At 50.1% G+C, this 16818-nt stretch overlaps 1 protein-coding gene, 1 long non-coding RNA gene and 1 pseudogene across 7 annotated transcripts; 2 read left to right on the top strand and 1 right to left on the bottom strand.

The window, feature by feature from the left end:
- Positions 1-771: 771 nt before the first annotated feature.
- LOC101958498 (oxysterol-binding protein-related protein 9 pseudogene) lies at positions 772-3453 on the top strand (annotated as a pseudogene).
- A 55-nt stretch (positions 3454-3508) lies between these two features.
- Catip (ciliogenesis associated TTC17 interacting protein) lies at positions 3509-16154 on the bottom strand. Of its 6 annotated transcripts, none has more exons than XM_078018000.1 (10): positions 15988-16154; positions 15725-15817; positions 15303-15503; positions 14996-15051; positions 14307-14393; positions 13953-14120; positions 12513-12637; positions 11103-11179; positions 10699-10787; positions 3509-10041 (listed from the first exon to the last, which is right to left on the bottom strand). In XM_078018000.1, the coding sequence occupies exons 1-10, from the start codon at positions 16010-16012 to the stop codon at positions 9991-9993; spliced, it is 972 nt and encodes a 323-aa protein (XP_077874126.1). In that variant the 5' UTR covers positions 16013-16154; the 3' UTR covers positions 3509-9990. The 6 variants fall into 6 exon arrangements, with proteins under 6 accessions (XP_077874126.1, XP_040123742.2, XP_040123740.2 ...); XM_040267808.2 differs by lacking the exon at positions 3509-10041 and adding an exon at positions 10066-10508 and having other exon boundaries at positions 15988-16152; XM_040267806.2 differs by lacking the exon at positions 3509-10041 and having other exon boundaries at positions 10066-10787.
- Positions 10341-11743, top strand: LOC120883686 (uncharacterized). Its single transcript, XR_013424310.1, has 2 exons — positions 10341-10478; positions 11317-11743. It is a non-coding gene; the product is annotated as an uncharacterized LOC120883686 (long non-coding RNA).
- Positions 16155-16818: the final 664 nt, after the last annotated feature.

Genomic DNA, 16818 nt, shown 5'->3' with positions numbered 1-16818 from the left:
TGATCATGCGTTGATCAGTGTCCCTCACAACCGCTAAGTTGCAGAACAGGGGGTCCGTGCCATGGTCCAGAGCAGAGATCCTGGGCAGAGACTCAGAGAGCAGAAGTTCTAGAAGAGCGGCAGAAATCTACAGAGATACCCCCAGAATCTGAATGTCAACCCCTGCCCGGTTCAGGTGAAATTTCATAATTCTCAGTTCACTCAAAATGGGTCCGAGACTTAAATGTCAGTATGCAAGTATCAGAGTTTTAAGAAAATAAGCAGGAGAAATGTTTCAGATCTAGAACCAAATGAGGGCTTCCTGGACTTAATCACCAAAAGCCTGATCCATGAGGGGAAAACAGGTGAACTGGACCTCAGATAAAAATTAAAGACATTTTCAAATTAAAACCTTTTATTTCAAAGTGAAATCTTCTGCTCTACGAGAGACCCTGTTAAAATGATTAAAAGACAAGGTAAAGCTGGGCGTGGTGGGGCACACCTGTAATCCCAGCGGCTCTGGAGGCTGAGGCAGGAGGATCTCGAGGTCAAAGCCAGCCTCAGCAATTTAGCAAGACCCTAAGCAACTCGGCAAGGCCCTGTCTCTACATGATATATAATAAAGGGCTGGGGATGTGGCTTAGTGGTTAAGTGCCCCTGGGTTAAACCCCTGGTACAAAGAAAAACAAAACAAGGAGATAAAGGTTTGTAGATAATGTTTGCAAATCACAGGGCGAGGGACTATTATCACAGTAGATTAAAATCTCTTAGAACTTAACTCTCGAGATCTGATCCAGGGAGTAGAAGAGGGGTGCTCTGGAGCAGCCCCGGCTCCCGCCTCTGGAGGCACCGAGGGGCCTCGGCAAATGGCTTTCTTGCTGGCCGCTTGCGGAGTGAGTAGACCCTTTGGGGTTTGGATTCAGGATTTGTTCCTTGTGTCCAAGACTTTGACAAGAAACTAACAGAGGCAGATGCTGACCTTCAAATCTTGATAGAACAACTGACGCTTTTTCATGACGAGCTTTAAAACTGTAAAGATGATGAACAGAGAAAGAAAATTGAAACTCAAAGAAACAACAAAGAGCAAGGCAGAGTCTATTAAACACCGTATTGTGTTGCTGCAGATCGCTAAAGACCAGGGTAATGTGGAGAAGCACGCAGATGGAATTATCAGTGCTGTTAATCCTGTGGATGCAATATGTCAACCCAGTCCCTGGGAACCTGTAGCAGCACGGTGCCATCCCAGACTGTCTTACCTCCAGAACCAGCTCAGCTGTGTGAGTCAGAGCAGCGTCCCTCTTCCTTACCCGTGGGACCTGGGTTAGCTACCTTGGGACATCATCAGACTCCAACACCAGATAGCACAGGCAGTGGGCATTCACCACCTAGTAGCAGTCTGGCTTCTCCAAGTCATGTCACCTGGTCTCCAAACACAGTCCCAGAGTTCCCTTACTCTAGCAGTGAAGAGGAATTCTGTGATGCCCATGGATTCCATGGGGTAGCTCATCCCCAAAGAGCTTAATAGATTCTTCTGGTTCTGCCTCCGTCTTGACACACAGCAGTTTGGGGAATAGTCTACAGCACCCAGATACCACAGAATCACTGAATTTTTCATGTCCAATGGTACAAGTGGTGCTGACCTTTTTGATTCACGTGACGATAGAGAGGGTGACGGGGAGGCAGGGTCAGTGTTGTCATGCACCTCTCGCAACAGGTTAGGCTCCGAATGGATCTTCCTCAGGTAGTTCTTCCAACATTTATTCTTGAAAGATCTCTTTTAGAAATGTATGCAGACTCTTTTGCACATCTGGACCTGGTGGTGAGCATTTGTGACCAGAAAGATCCCAGGGATGGAACGGTTCAGGTTGTGAAATGGTACCTCTCCGCCTTTCCTGCAGGAAGGACAGGATCGGTTGCCAAAAAGCCATACGACCCCATTTTGGGTGAGATCTTTCAGTGTCACTGGACATTACCAAATGACACGGAAGAGAACACGGAGCTTGTTTCAGAAGGACCCGTTCCCTGGGTTTCCAAAAACGTGTAACATCCGCGGCTGAGCAGGTTTCCATCATCCACCCTTTTCAGTCTTTTATGCTGAATGTTTTAACAAGAAAATCCAATTCAATGCTCAGATCTGGACTAAAGCATCATCCTTGGGGTGTCCATTGGGGTGCACGACATAGGGCGAGGCTGGGTCTCAGGGCTAGACTATGATGAGCATTACGTTCTCACATTCTCCAATTGTTAAGGAAGGTCTGCGCTCACAGTGCCCTGCGTGGAACCAGGAGGAGATGCAATATTAATTGTTCCCAAACTGGCTAGAGTGCAAACATCGTCTTCCACACTAAACCTTTCTATGGAGGCAAGAAACAGAATTACTGCTGAGATTTTTTTTTCTCCAAATGACAAGAAGTCTTTTTGCTCAACTGAAGGGGAATGGAACAGTGTCATGCATGCAAAATGTGCAACAGGGGAAATGCGGTCTTTGTAGAAACCAAGAAGTTGCCTGTCATCGAGAAGAAAGGGAGGAAGTTGGAAGATCAGAATGAATGTGAGTCCCGCTGCCTTTGGAAGGAAGTCACTTTCGGTTTAGAAAACAGAGACATGGATGCAGCAACTGAAGCAAAGCACAGACTTGAAGAAAAGACGAAGAGCAGGAGCCGGAGGAAGGAAGGAGAAGGAAACTCAGGGGGAGACAAGATGGAGGAGGCTGGGTTTGTGATGAGCCATTACTGAACCGTCTTGATGCTGGGAGGCAGTAGGAGGGAACAAGGGTCTGCACCCGGTGACAGGGCGACAGGGCGGGTGGTCCAAAGTCAGCCGCACTCTTCCTCTGGGAGAAGCCATCACTCCCTTCTTACTGCAGTGGTTCCTGCTGCAGACAGTTAAAGCTGGAAGAGCCTCCCTTTCTCTACCGCAGTTAAGACTTTGACTTCAGTCCTGGGAAAACTGGAAGTTTTGGAACATGCTGCTGTTCCAGACCCAGGCTCTGAAGGCTCACCCTCTGTGTCTTGTCCTACAGACTCTTATTTCCTCCTTCATGTATCCTCTTGGGTTCTGTATATACAATTATATACACACGAAATATACCTAGTGGCAGATTTTTCATAAATCTTCCATCTATTGTTAAAAAAAATTATACAGGGCTGGGGTTGTGGCTTAGCAGTAGAGCGCTTGCCTAGCATGTATGAGGCACTGGGTTCGATCCCCAGCATCACCTAAAAATAAAAGGTTATTGGGTCCACCAACAACTAAAAAAAAATTTTAAAATATTCCAACAGAAGTGACCAAAAATCATGAGCAGGGGCTGGGGTTGTGGCTCAGTGGTAGGAGTACCACAAGTTCAAGGCCAACTTGGGCAACTTGGCAAGATCCTGCCTCTAAAATAAATTTAAAAGGGCTGGGGAGGTCAGGCATGGTGGTGCATGCCTGTAATCCCAGATACTCTGGAGGCTGAGGCAGGAGGATTGAAAATTTGAGGTCCAGCAGCTTAGCAAGGTCCTCAGCAATTTAGTGAGACTCTCTCTCATTTACTTTTTTTTTTTTTGCAGTGCTAGGAATTGAACCCAGGGCTTCATGTAGGCCAGACAAGCACTCTACCACTGAGCCACATTCTCAGCTCATGTCTCAGAAACAAACAAAAGGGCTGAGGATGTGCCTCAGTGGTTAAGCACCCCTGGGTTAAATCCTGGTACCAATAAGAAAAACAAAAATGGGATGCAGATATAGCTCAGTGGCAGAGTGTCCTTGGGTTTAATCCTCAGTACAATGTGGGTAAAAATTTATGCACAAATGTTTACAGCAGCTTCATTTATAATAGCCCGAGCTGGAAGCAACCCAGATGTCCTTCGACAGGTGGATGGTTAGCCAAACCACGGTACACCTTACCATGCCAGGATACACCGCTGGGCATTTATCCCAGAAACTGAAACTTATGTCCACACACACATAAAGCCCTTTACATAAATGTTTATAGGAACTTTATTTGTAATAACCCCAAATGGTAATTATTTCAGATGTCCATTAACAGATGAATGGCTAAATAAGCTGTAGTACATGCATACCATGGACTACTACTCAACAATAAAAGAAACAAAGTATTGATAATAACTTTGATAAATCTCCAGGAAATTGTACTGAATGAAAAATCGCTAGGGGCTGGAGCTGTGGCTCAGCGGCTGAGCATTTGCCTTGCACATTTATTTATTTAAACATAAATAAAATAAAGATGTTGTGTTCAACTATTTTTTAAAAAATAGCTAGACGCAGTGGTACACTCCTGTAATTTGGAGTTGTTTGAGAGGCTGAGGCAGGAGGACTGGAAATTTGAGGCCAGCCTTGATGCTATCTCAAAATAAAAATTAAAAAGGGCTTGGGGTATAGTTCAGTGGTAGAGTGCTTGCCTGACTTGTGGAACATCTTGGGTCCAATCCCCAGGACCACACACACACACACACACACACACATACACACACACAAGCCAATCTCAAAATGTTGCTGGTTCTGTGCAGTTCAGGCCCACACCTGTAATCCCAGCAACTGCGAAGGCTGAGGAAGAAGGATCACAAGTTGGAGGCCAGTCTCGGCAATTTAGGGAGACTCTCAGCAACCTCGCAAGATCCTTTCTCAAAACAAACAAAAGGACTGGAGATGTAGTTCAATGGGTAACAGAAAACGAAACAAATAAAAAAGTTATATTCTGTATTATTGTTCTATTTAAATGACAGGTTGCGATGACAAGATCCTAGAAATGAAGATCAGATTAGTGGTTGCCAGGGGTTAGGGATGGGTGAGGTAGGATGGATGTGGTTACTAGAGTGACTTGTGGGATCCTTGTGGTGTTGGAGCCATTCAGATTCTTCACTGTTGTGGTGGATACCGAAACCACACATGGCAGAACTGCACAGAACCGCTACACTCACATGTGGGCATGCACACACGCACACACACACACACACACACACACGCACGCACACATGAATATAGGAAAAAGAAGGGCACCTGAAAATGATCAATGGGATTGTGTCAATGTCACTATCCTGGTTGTACTGAAAACAGGGACACGGCTGGGTATGGTGGTGCATGTAATCCCAGCAGCTTGGGAGGCTGAGACAGGAGGATCATTGAGTTCAAAGCCAACTTCAGCAATTTAGTGACGCCCTAAGTAACTTAGCCAGACTCTGTTTGTAAATAAAAAATAAATAAAAAGGGCTGGGGATGTGTCTCAGTTGGTTAAGTCACTTGAGTTCAATCCCTGGTACCAAAAAAAAAAAAAAAAAAATGTGGAGAGACATTCTTTCATCAATACTCTTGACAACATTGTCACAGCAGCCAAAAGGTGGAAACCGCCCAAGTGTCCATTAACAGTTGACGAGATAAACAGACAATGTGGCATATACACAAAATGGAATATTATTCAGCCTTAAAAAATAGTTTTTGGTGGGGCTGGAGATGTGGCTCAAGTAGTGTGCTCACCTGGCATTGAGGGGACTTGTTTGCCCTTCAGCCCCACAGAAGACGTTCCCCAAACATTACACCTGCTATCGCCTGAGTCTGTGCTTCCTGGCCCTCAGAACTGTCAGCAATAAATTTGTTGTTTATAATTACAGTTTTTTTTTTTTGATACCTGGGTTGAGCCTAGGGGTGCTTACCCACTGAGCCTCAGCCCCAGCTTTTTAATATTTAGAGACAGGGTCTCCCTGAGTGGCTTAGGCCTTGCTAAATTACTGAGGCTGGCTTTGAACTTGGGATCCTCCTGCCTCAGCCTCCCAAGCCGCTGGGATTATAGCTCGCACCACAGCGCCCAGCCTAAGGTATTTTCTTATAGCAGCCAGAATGGACTCATTCAGCCACCAAAGCCTTGCCAAGATCTCAAACATGAGGTATTTATAATGATTAAAATAGTAAAGAACAATTCCTGTTAAAGAATTTCTTTTTTAGTTGTAGATGGACACAATACCTTTATTTATTTTTTATTTTTATTTTTTTTAAGAGAGAGAATTTTTTAATATTTATGTTTTAGTTTTCGGTAGACACAACTTTATTTTACTTTTATGTGTTCCTGAGGATCAAACCCAGTGCCTCATGCATGCTAGTGCTCTACCACTGAGCCCCAGCTCCAGCCCCAGTAGAGAACAATCTTGATGCAATACGTCATAAAACAAAACGGAGAAACCATCAAACTGAGCAGGAGCAGGTTTTTCGTGCTGGTTTCAGGGGAACTGTAGATTTAACCAGAGGATTAATGAAGGGAAGAACCGACAGAGAGTCCAAAGACAAGGTCTGTACCTCCCAAAGCACTACCAGCCTGGTTTTAATGTTGTCTAGTTAAATACCAGAGACTCTTCTTTAGGGCTCTGCTATGGTTTGAATATGGTCCCCAAAAAACCTGCACTGGAAACTTAATCTCCACGGCAACAGTGTTGGGAGGTGTTTAGCTCATGGGGCTTGTGAGTGAATTAGTATCAATTATAAAAGGGTTTGAGACCCCAACTTCATCTTTTTTGCATTCTCTCTCTCCCCCTCTCCCTCTTGACTTCTACCATGGGGTGATGTAGCAAGAAGGCCTTCCACAGATGCCAGCACCCTGACATTAGACTCCTCAAGTTCCAGAACTGTGAGAAATACATTTTTTTTCTTGGTAAATCACCCAACCTCTGGCAATCTGTTAAAGCAGCACTGAACAGACTGAGACAGGCTCTACCTGTAGCACTGCTCTTAGTTTACCTGCTCTCTTCAAGGCTTCTTGTGGGAAGGGAAACTTGCAGAAACAGGTGGACATCCAGGCCTTTGCCTCACTCACGTCCAGAGTCTTAGTGTCTCGGACAGCAGGCCATATGCTGGTTAGGCTCCCACCCTCTTCATCAGCTTGTCCTGAGCCCTGTAGTAGCCTCCAACTTCCTAGCCTTTTCTTGCTGCTTTCTCCTGAAACATCCTCCACAACCTTTGCCTGGTGTGGCCTCCTCCAGGAAGCCCTCCATGGTTTTTCCCAGGCAAGGTTGTGTGCTCTCTCGGCACAATGCCCTGCTCTGGTGGCAATGCTCTAGGGAGGAAGGCAGTTTCCAGGCGCCTGGGGAAGGGGAAAGGCAGTGTCCAGTCAAGCCTGCTCTGGATTATTTTTATTATTATTAATTTTTTTAGAAAGAGAGAGAATTTTAATATTTATTTTTTAGTTCTCGGCGGACACAACATCTTTGTTGGTATGTGGTGCTGAGGATCGAACCCGGGCTGCACGCATGCCAGGCGAGCGCGCTACCGCTTGAGCCACATCCCCAGCCCCCTGCTCTGGATTATTAAGACAGGAGGGGCCTCTTTTCTGCTGTGAGGCAGCCTCTGGGGTCTTTCTATCAGAATGGATCAGTTCATGAACCCTGGAGCCGGACACTCTGGGTTGAACTCCCTGCTCTGTGTAGCAGGAGGCAGGAGGATTGCAAATTGGAGGCCAGCCTCCACAACTTAGTGAGACCTTGCCTCAAAATAAAAAGGGCTGAGGGTGAATGGGGGTGTCGCTCAGTGGTAGAGCGTCCTTTGGGTTCAATTTGGGTTTAGTCCCCAGCACCACACCCTCCCCTCCACTCAAAGACAAACACAAAAGAAGAAGAGGAAGAGAGAGATTGGGCGGCTGCCTGCAGTCTCTGTGATGTCAGGATGCGGCCAGAAGGCCTCACCAGACGCCAAGCAGATGCAGGTGCTCTTCCAGCCTCCAAACCACCAGCCAACTACCTCTGTTCCTTATTAATAACTCAGGCATTTTGTTAGAGCATCAGAAAGTGGACTAACCCACCTCCTAGGGATGCTGTGATCACAGGAACTGCAGACTCACACTCACTACCAGGACTATTTATTTTTTTGCAGTGGTGGAATTGAGCCCAGGGCCTCATGCATGCTTGGTAAGTCCCCTACCACTAAGTTACACCCCTTACGATTACTATTTATTTCTCTTTGAATCCCTGGGTTCCCAGACGAGGTCAAGTTTGAATTGCATACTTCCATGTTGCATGCATATGTTCCCTTCTTAGCTCTTTATGATAATAACAAAGTCTTTTAATAATAACATAATAATTATTATTTGCTATTATTTATTAACTAATAACAATAATTATTTATTATTATTGTTATTATTTTGTGGTGCTGATTGAACTCAGGATGCTGTACAACTGAGATACATCCCCAGCCCTTTTAATTTTTTTTAGGGCAGGCTCTCACTAAGTTGCCCAGACTGGCCTTGAACTTGTGATCCTCCTGTCTTAGCCTCCCCAGTAGCTGGGATGAAAGGTGTGCAGCCCACGCCCAGCTTCCTTCTTACCCCTTCTGTGATCTACCCTTACACATTCGTCCACGGGATGATGAGGGTGTCTCCCTTTCTGGGCTCCTTGTGCCCTGCAGGGGCCTGGCCTGTTTGCCCACCACTGAATGCCCAGGTGCTGGGCCAGATGGGCTCATGGGCTCAACAGGTGTCCCCCCCCCCCCGCCCCCAGGAAATGGTCAGAGGTTGAAGCAAAAGGATTGCAAGTTCAAGGCTAGCCTGGGCAATTTAGTGAGATCCTATCTCAAAATAAAAAAGTAAAAGGGCTGGGGGGTGTGGCTCAATGGTAGAGCATCCCCGGCTTCAATCCCTAGTGCTGAGAGAGAGAGAGAGAGAGAGAGAGAGAGAGAGAGAGAGAGAGAAATTAATAAACTTCTTGGTATTATGAAGGAAAAGAAGGGGTCATAGAAGTTCTGGGACAAACAGATCTAAAAATAAACCACTTTTGCAATGGATGTCCTGGAGGGGGCAGGGAGTGGTCAGACTTCTCCTTCCTAAGTTCCCTAATGCAGGCGAGCTCAACAGAGAGGCTGGAAGTTGCCTCTTCACCTTTCCTCCACCTGCAGGGTGTCCGGGACTGCAGGGGCCTGGGGATATAGCTAGGAGCCTTGGGTGCATGGGTTGGGCCCGCCTTGGTTCTCCACTTGTACATGCTGAGGCCGAGGAGCCTGGCGGTGAGCCAGCCCTGTCCAACCCGCCAGGACTCATGGCTCCCACTGTCCTCAGGCCTCCCTGCTCTGTTCCCCAACATGCTGTGCTCAGAGCCTTTGTGTTTGCTATTCCCTCTGCCTAGAATGCTTTTCCCTCAGTCTGACTCCTTCTCATTTAGGTCCCAGCTCAACTCAGACCCTAGAGAGATCTTCCCTGAAGTCCCCACCCTCAATCCTCCAACCCCCTGAGTCACTTTCTACCCATGACTCAGCTTTTAAATATCTGAAATGTCATAAGAAATAATGCTTTTTTTTTGGAGGGGGGTCCATCTCCTCACATTACCTGTAAGCTCCATGATGACAGGGACTGTGTCTTATCACTGCTGATCTCCCACTTCCCAGAATAATCCTAGTCTGTGAAGGGAGGCAGTATTTGTTGGGCTGACTGCCAGATGGGGTAAGAATTTGTTCTCTAGAGCTATGCTTCTGATATGGTAGCCACTCTATCTTGAAAGTTAATTTAAATCAAAAGTAAAGCTCCAATTCTTTGGCCACATTTCCAGTACAGAACGCCCATACTGGCTAGTGGCTTCCTTGTGGACATCACAGGCACAGACCATTTCTACCAGAAGGTGGTGTTCCACTCTCCTGCTGGTACCCTCAGCTCATGCCATTTTCTCTGCCTGGAAAACCTTAAGTGTCCTCTACCTCGAGCCTGGCACAGTGGTGCCTGCCTGTAATCCCAGTAGCTCGGGAGGCTGAGGCAGGAGGATCGCAAGTTCAAAGCCAACTTCAGCAACTTAGTGAGAGCCAGTGCCTGGGGATCCCCCGCCGTTTGAGGGTTCCCGTGTGTCGGTGGGGACGCGGAGAAGATGCAGCACAAAGGAGTAGAGCGAGGCCAGGGGTGTTTCACGACCCTCCTCGGGCGGGCGACTGTGCTTAGTGGGATCCAGAGGATTCTGAGCGCCAAGGACCCCGCCCCTCTATGTCTGCTACCTGGAGACTCAAGAGCAGTGTCCAGGTTCATCCTGCTTCCCGCGCCAACTCTAAGAGTCGCTAGGCTTCTATTTTCTCATCTGCGAAATGGGATAACAATGCGCCCGGCATCTAGGAGGAAAGACTGAGACTCGCTCCACTCGTGGGGTCAAAGGCACCAGGCGCTGGCCAGGGGGAGTCCCTGCTGGCCCAGCGGCGCCGGGAGCGCCCCGTTTATTCCCACAAAAGCCGCAGCTGGGCCGGCGCGCCCGCCCCGGGCGGGACCAGCCCACGTCCCCGAGGGGCCCCGCCGCGACGCCCCCGTTTCCTGCTGGGTCCCCGCCAGCCTAGTGCGCCCAGCCCGCCCCCGAGCCCGCGGCGTCCCCGGGGTCCGGCGAGCGGAAAGGGCTGGGCCTGTGGGAGGAGCGCAAGGGCGGTGAGGGCGGGCGGTTCGCCGCAAAAGGGCCGAAGTACTCGGCGGCGAAGGTGACCACGTCCTGGGGTTGGCGCAGCAGCAGGAAGAGCAGGAAGTCGGAGACGAGCGCCTGCGCCTCGGGGTGCTGCCGCAGGTAGCTGGCGTGGCTCAGGCGCAGCTCCTCCTGGCGGGGAGGCCCGGGTCGGAGCCGGGGACCCGCGCCAGGAGCCCCCACCCGCTCCCAGCAGGGCCCCCAGGGTGTGCGGTTCAGAGCCGGGAGGGGCCACGGGGAAAGGAGGGAGGGACAGGGAGATCGGTAATGGGGGGTTCATGGCCCGGGGGGGGTACCCCAGACTGGCCCTGCCGCTCCTTACCTTCCGCTCCAGGAACCTAGAGTAGAGCTCCAGGTCCTCCTCCCACTCCAGGGGTTTCTTCTCAAACACGGGCTTTGGCTCTACGACGTCTGGACGGGGAGGAGGGGGGCTGCTTATCCCACCCAACCTTCCTGGATACCCAGAGGACTCCCGCTGTCAAATGGAAAGCTGAGGACCAACCTCGGATTCTGCCCACAGGGCAGAGTTGCTGCAAGGGGTTCCTAGCAGAAGAGGCCCGCCCCTAACTGCCTTGGGGGCAGGGGCAGGAGGACAGAGTTTCTCCTTTGGATTCCAGGCTCGGTCCCATCCCACGTGGAGTGTGCTGGCCAAACCCTGCAGACCCTGGTTTCCTTCCCCTTTCCTCCCCTCTCCCACCAGCTGCCTTGGGCCTGGGCTCTACTTACCCTCCTTCCTCAGGATGGGCATCTTGGTGATGATGCAGTACCCAGGGGAGCCCACCTGGATCCTCTTAGCCAGGTGCCTGGAAGGCAACACAGAGGAAGGTTGGAGAGTGGGCCTTCCTGGACCACCAGCCCCAGTGTGATGGTATTTAGAGAGAGGGCTTTTAGGGAGGTCATATGGTCAAGTAAGGTCTCAAGGGGGTCCCTAATCCCATAGGATTGACATCCTTATAAGAACAAGAAGAGACTCGGGAGAGTTCTATTCATCCACACACAGAAGAAAGGCCCATGAAGACACAGCCAGAAGGCAGGTATAAGCCAGGAAGGGAGTCTTCACCAGAAACCAACTTTTGGCATGGTGACCTTGGACTTCAGCCTTCACAATTGTGAGGAAATAAATTCCTCTTGCTTAAGTCCACCAGCCTGTGGCACTTTGTTATGGCAGCCTGAGCTAGCTAAGAAACCACAATGCCCCCTGGAGAATGCTCCTCGTTCTATTTAATTCTACCTTCTCTCTTATCTTTTGAGTTCCCTGTTCCAAATAATTGCCCAGGGCTTGGAAGGGTCAGTAAATGGAGCCCACCCAGGGATGCCCATAAATAAATAAATAAATAGAAATAAATAAAAAATAAGTAAATGGAAAAGCCAAGTGCTGTGGTGCATGCCTGTAATCCCAGCTACTCGGGATGCTGAGGCAAGAGGATCACAAGTTTGAGTCAACCTGGGCAACTTAGTGAGACTGTCTCAAAATAAAAGGGTTGGGGATGTAGCTCAGAAGTAGAGTAATCCCTGGTATTAAAAAAAGAAAAAGTCAATAAGAAGAGACTTAGACTTTCAAAGGTATAAGCACAAAACAAAACCTCCTCCTTCATAGGTGACACATACAAAGAAACATACGAAAAGTGATGAACTAAGGAAAGCCAAAAATATTGGTCACTTTTTTTTCAGTGAAGTTTCTAGATCAATACTTCTGAAATTTCAAGAAAGAAATGATTCTCCCCCACATGGGTTTTTCTCAGGGTCAGTGTTCTGCTGGTGACCACTTGGTGGTATGCCAAGGGTGCTCCAGCACTGATTCAATCGAGTGTCCAGTTCAAATCCTGGTGTCCTCAATATTCCCCTCGCCTACGGCCGCTGCCTTAGCTGGTAGGCTCTGCAGGCTGGCATTTCCTTCCTCAGCCAGTTGGGGTTCTTTGTGGGAAGTTCTGGGAGGCATGTGAGCATCGGGGAAGGAGCCCATGAATGAAAGGGTGAGTGGTGTGGAGGGGACACTGGGATCTCAATGACCACTCTTACTGGAGGTGTCCCCAGGAATAGGTCGTCTCTCCTTTGCTCCATCCCCAGCCCATGTCCCTTCCCCATCATTGAGCACCAGACTTGTCTATGACACTGCCCACCCCTGAGAAGGCTCACCCATCACAGAGCATGTAGAACTGCCAGGACATGGGGATACCCTCGTTCGAGTGCACGGTGTGCTCCACAATGAACACCTCGGACTGCTGGTGGCCCACCTGGATGTTCTGGAAGCCCAGGGCTTGCTGCAGCAGCCAAAACGAAGGGAGGGTGGTGAGGTGGGCGCCACCAGGGTCTCCCTGTTCTCAGCCTGATCCTTCCTCCTCCTCCTCCTTTTTTCCTTGTTCACCAGTGATTAGCAGCTCTTGGCTGTCCACACCGTCAGGTGCCACAAGATTTGAGTTGTAACCCCCAGGTAACTTGGGCCTTCTCCCAGAGAACCAGCTTCAGTTGGCCCCTGGCCCCTGCCATGCCATCTTTGTGGCCAAGTGTTGTGGTTGGCAGATTCTGTTATAGGGAGGAGGGTCGGTCAGTATGGGGAAGGCGAGGAGGAGGTGCAAGCTTTGGGGGCCAATTGGGGGAAGTAGCAAGGCTGTGAGGAGAGAGGCTGGACAGATCTGTGATGGCCTCAGGCCACGCAGCTGCTGGCAGCCTGCCTTAACGCAGTTGAAATTAAACCAATGTAGCTGCTGCCATGCTAACATTAAACAGGTGTCTCAAAGAAAATGGGGGGTTGTGGCACGCGCTTGCTTGTGTGTTTGTGATGGACAAGGCAGAAGGTAACTTAGGAGGTCGGTCAAAGACAGATCCACCCCCAAAGTGTCTTGCTGGAACTAGTGTGTGTTCAGAGGGCAGCTGATAAAGCATGTAGTGCAGGAGGTCCCAGGTGTGTTGTGAACTTCTAGCCAAAATAAAAGAAAAAAAGGAACACTCTCACTTAATATTTAAGTAAGTGGGGAAAAACTGCATTTCTCCAAGTTAAAAAATGATGTGTCTTTGGGTTGGGGGTGCAGGGGAGTGCTTGTCTAGCATGTGCGGGGCCCTGGATGACATGTCTTTAAAAGCATCCCTCTGCTGTACTGACTTTTGAAGCCTGGCTTTTATGCAAAAGGTTGTTTTGCTCAACTGCTCCCACTTTTTGTAGAACTCATTTCACCTGCCCCCCTCCACTTGATCTTGTTTTTGTTTGTTTGTTTGTTTGTTTGGTATCAGGGATTTGAACTCAAGGTGCTTTATCATTGAGCCACATCCCCAGCCCTTTTTATTTTTTTGTCTTTGAGACAGGGTCTTGCTAAATTGCTCAGGGCCTCACTGAGTTGCTGAGGCTGGCTTTGGATTTGTGAGCCTCCTGCCTCAGCCTCCTGAGCCGCTGGGATTACAGGCGTGCGCCACCGCACCTGACATCAGTTCTTGCTTTCTCTTGCCCTCAGATATCTCATTCCCACCCTCCTGATTTATCCCCACCCCAACTCCCTCTCCACTCCACAGCTATCCTGCATCCCAGCCCAGCATCCCTCATGTCCCTTCTAGTTGTCCCCAGGCCAAATCCCTTGCCCTCACATAGGTGGAGTAGCAGAGTTTGCCCTCAGTGTCCAAGGCCAGGAAGCAGGCGTTTTGAGGGACCTTCTGCCTTCGAGCCATCAACCTCAACAGCACCAGGTTGGCAGCTTCGGAGATGAAGCCAGTAATTGAGTGCGAAGGGAAGAAGGCCACACCAGTCTTCACTTCCTGCTCAGGACAGATCTGGGTCAAGAACCGCCAGCCAGGAAGGGGATGGCAGGGTGGGCAAAGCAGTTATGGGTGTGGGTCCTTGGGGTGTCCTCTGTCTAGACTCCTGGCCGCACGCCACCAGCTCAGTGCTTGTGGTTCTGAGGAGGAGGTGAAGGGTGGTGCCCACCTGGCTCTCACCCTTACCTCACCCTCCTTGATGCTTCTGGTCATGGCCAGCTGGTCATTCTGCTTCAGCAAACTCATCTTGTGTTCCATGGGGAGGATGAGGAACTAAGGGCCAGAACATGTGGCGGAGAATCAGAGACTCCTTGGTCCCCAGAGGTCATCTGTCTATTCTCCTTTATAAATGAGAAAACTGAGATTTAAAGGTTTTGATTTAAAATACAACCAACCCAGAAAATCCTTCCATATATGGCCAAGCTCATGAACAGCAGCCAGAGGATGGTGTGATACTAGCTCAAAAGCAGGGCGCCTCAGAACACAGGTTTAAAACATGGCAACGACTCTGGAAATGCTCTAAGTAGGAGTGGTTTCCACTGTGTAGACAGTCATGGCAGGTTCTAGAAGTTAGTGAGGGGGCTGAAGCCGGGGGTGAGGAGCACAGAGCCAGAGGGTTTGGAGGCCACATGGTGACAGATCCTAGGGACCAGCTAGGCCCTGGGAAAGGCCAGCCCCCATGATCCTCCAGGGATGCTGCGCTCTCAGGCTAGAGGAGGACCAAGTGGGGCTGGTTCAGTTTGTGCATCAGGAGGACAAACTGTGTGTGTGTGTGGCGGGGGCGGTGGGGACAGGGTGAGGGAGATCCCTCCTTCCCTCAGATTCTCTGTTCTCTCATTGTCACTCAGGGCATGACACAGGACCCCAGGAAGTACCTTGATGAACTCTCGACTATGTTGTTCCACGGTCTCCAAAGTCTGGGAGAGATAGCCTGGGGTGCAGGGACAAACTTTCATGTCACAGGAGTCATGGGCCCAAGATGGAAGGAAGGGAAGGAGGGTGGGCCCAGGCTGGATGTGATGTGGCCACAGGAAAACTATGGGGTGGGTCAGTGCTGCTCCTGTGTCTGTGGATAACCGCCCAGTGGCGCCTCCCCCATGTCTCATCAAGAGATAGGTCCTGAATAATGGAAGGGGTGGCGGGGTTGGAAGGATGTGGTGACATCAGCAGGCGGAACCCTACCCAGGAGCGAGTTTCCGCAGACGGTTTTATCCAGGAGGCCATGGCTAAAGGCGTGCACGAGGATGCACTGGGACATGATGCTCATTTCGTCCTTGTGTTTCCCTCTCTGCACCTCGATGGTCAGTTCTCCCCGAGGCTCCCCGGTGTCGGAGACCATGGCCAGGGTCTCAGAGAAGAAGAGCATCTGCAGCTCCTCGGGCTCTTGGGTGGGGCGGCGGGTGGGGACTGATCAGCCCTGGAGTCCTCCCAGCTTGTCCTGCCTCCCCCCTGCCGTCCGCAGGAGCCCGGGCTGAAGACCCCTCTCCCCCTCGCATCCCTCCAACGTCAGCCAACAGGCCTTGCGCCCATTTTAGTTCTAGGAGAACGGAGCTGACAGAGGTGGGGACCGTCCGGGCCTGTCCCCTCCCCCTGTCTGGGCTCACGGAGGGAGTTGAGGAAGTCCACGGCTTCAGCGTTGGCCTCTGGGAGGGGCTGACGCTCCTGGCCTGAGGGCCGGTGGTCCTTGCCTTTGGGGACTGCGGGGCAGAGGCTAAGATGGCAACCCCTGGGGAGAGGGGCGGGGCGGGCAGGAGTCCCCCAGTCCCGGCCTCGGTCCCCAAGAACTGAGTCCACCAGGACGACCCTGGAGGGGGTTGTAAGGGAAAAGAGCCCCCACCCGCTTCCCAGCCAGCCGCCCTCGTCCCACCTGAGGACTGAACTCTGGAAGACATGCTGTCTGCAGCCGGCGGGGCTGTGTCCAGCCGTCTCCCTGGCAACCGGACTAGCTGCCGCCCCTTAAAGGGCCCCTTCACTACACCTTGACCTTGGAGGAAAAGTCCACGCAGGCTCTGGTGCTCAGCCCAAGCCTGAAGCCTTGTCCAGCAGGGGGAGCATTTGACCTTCTTAAGAGGCAGGGGAAGAAATGGATCATTAAAAGAACTTCAGAAGTTGTGGCCGTGGGCCAGGAGTCTCACAACCACAGAACCCAGTTCCATGTTGCCTGAAGAGCTCTGCAAGTTGTAGTCCTAACACGATGGCACCCAGCTTGTGATGCCTCATTTTATCAGGTTTTTCTTTTATTAATTAATAATTATTCTTTTATTAAAAATAACAATTATTATTATTATTATTTATAACAACTCACGGGCACTTAACCACTCAGCCACATCCCCAGCATTTTTTTTTTTTGAGACAGGGCCTCCCTAGTTGCTGAGGCTGACTTTGAACTTGTGATCCTCCTGCCTAATCCTCCTGAGCCACTGGTTTCCAGGTGTGCACCACCACACCTGGCCCAGGTTTGACTTTACATACAAAGAGGTGAAACCATTTGCCTTCAGTAGAAAACATACTTTGGATTTTGAGTGTGATTTCCTGGGCTAGTGATAGGCCATAAGATCCTTTCTCTGGATGCTGGGCAGTGTCAGCGAGCCCTGGCTCCCAGTCAGCCCCTGGATCATGAGAGGGAACAAGGATACTCCACAGAAGACTGCATTGCGAAACTATGTTTTTTTTTTTTCCTTCTTTCTTCCTTTCTTCC

This window comes from Ictidomys tridecemlineatus, chromosome 7 (assembly GCF_052094955.1).
Source record: "Ictidomys tridecemlineatus isolate mIctTri1 chromosome 7, mIctTri1.hap1, whole genome shotgun sequence".
Classification (NCBI taxonomy): domain Eukaryota; kingdom Metazoa; phylum Chordata; class Mammalia; order Rodentia; family Sciuridae; genus Ictidomys; species Ictidomys tridecemlineatus.
The sequence above is the reverse complement of the archived record's forward strand: the minus strand, read 5'-3'. Positions and strand labels throughout refer to the sequence as shown.

What these genes read in the sequence shown, in the direction of transcription:
- Catip (XM_040267806.2), bottom strand. Translation starts at nt 16,012, where the DNA reads ATGTCTTCCAGAGTTCAGTCCTCAG. An exon ending in ATAGTCGAGAGTTCATCAAG is followed by an intron (nt 14,394 to 14,995) that starts GTACTTCCTGGG and finishes TCTGGCCCTTAG; the next exon opens with TTCCTCATCCTCCCCATGGA. An exon ending in GAAGCATCAAGGAGGGTGAG is followed by an intron (nt 14,121 to 14,306) that starts GTAAGGGTGAGA and finishes TGTCCTGAGCAG; the next exon opens with GAAGTGAAGACTGGTGTGGC.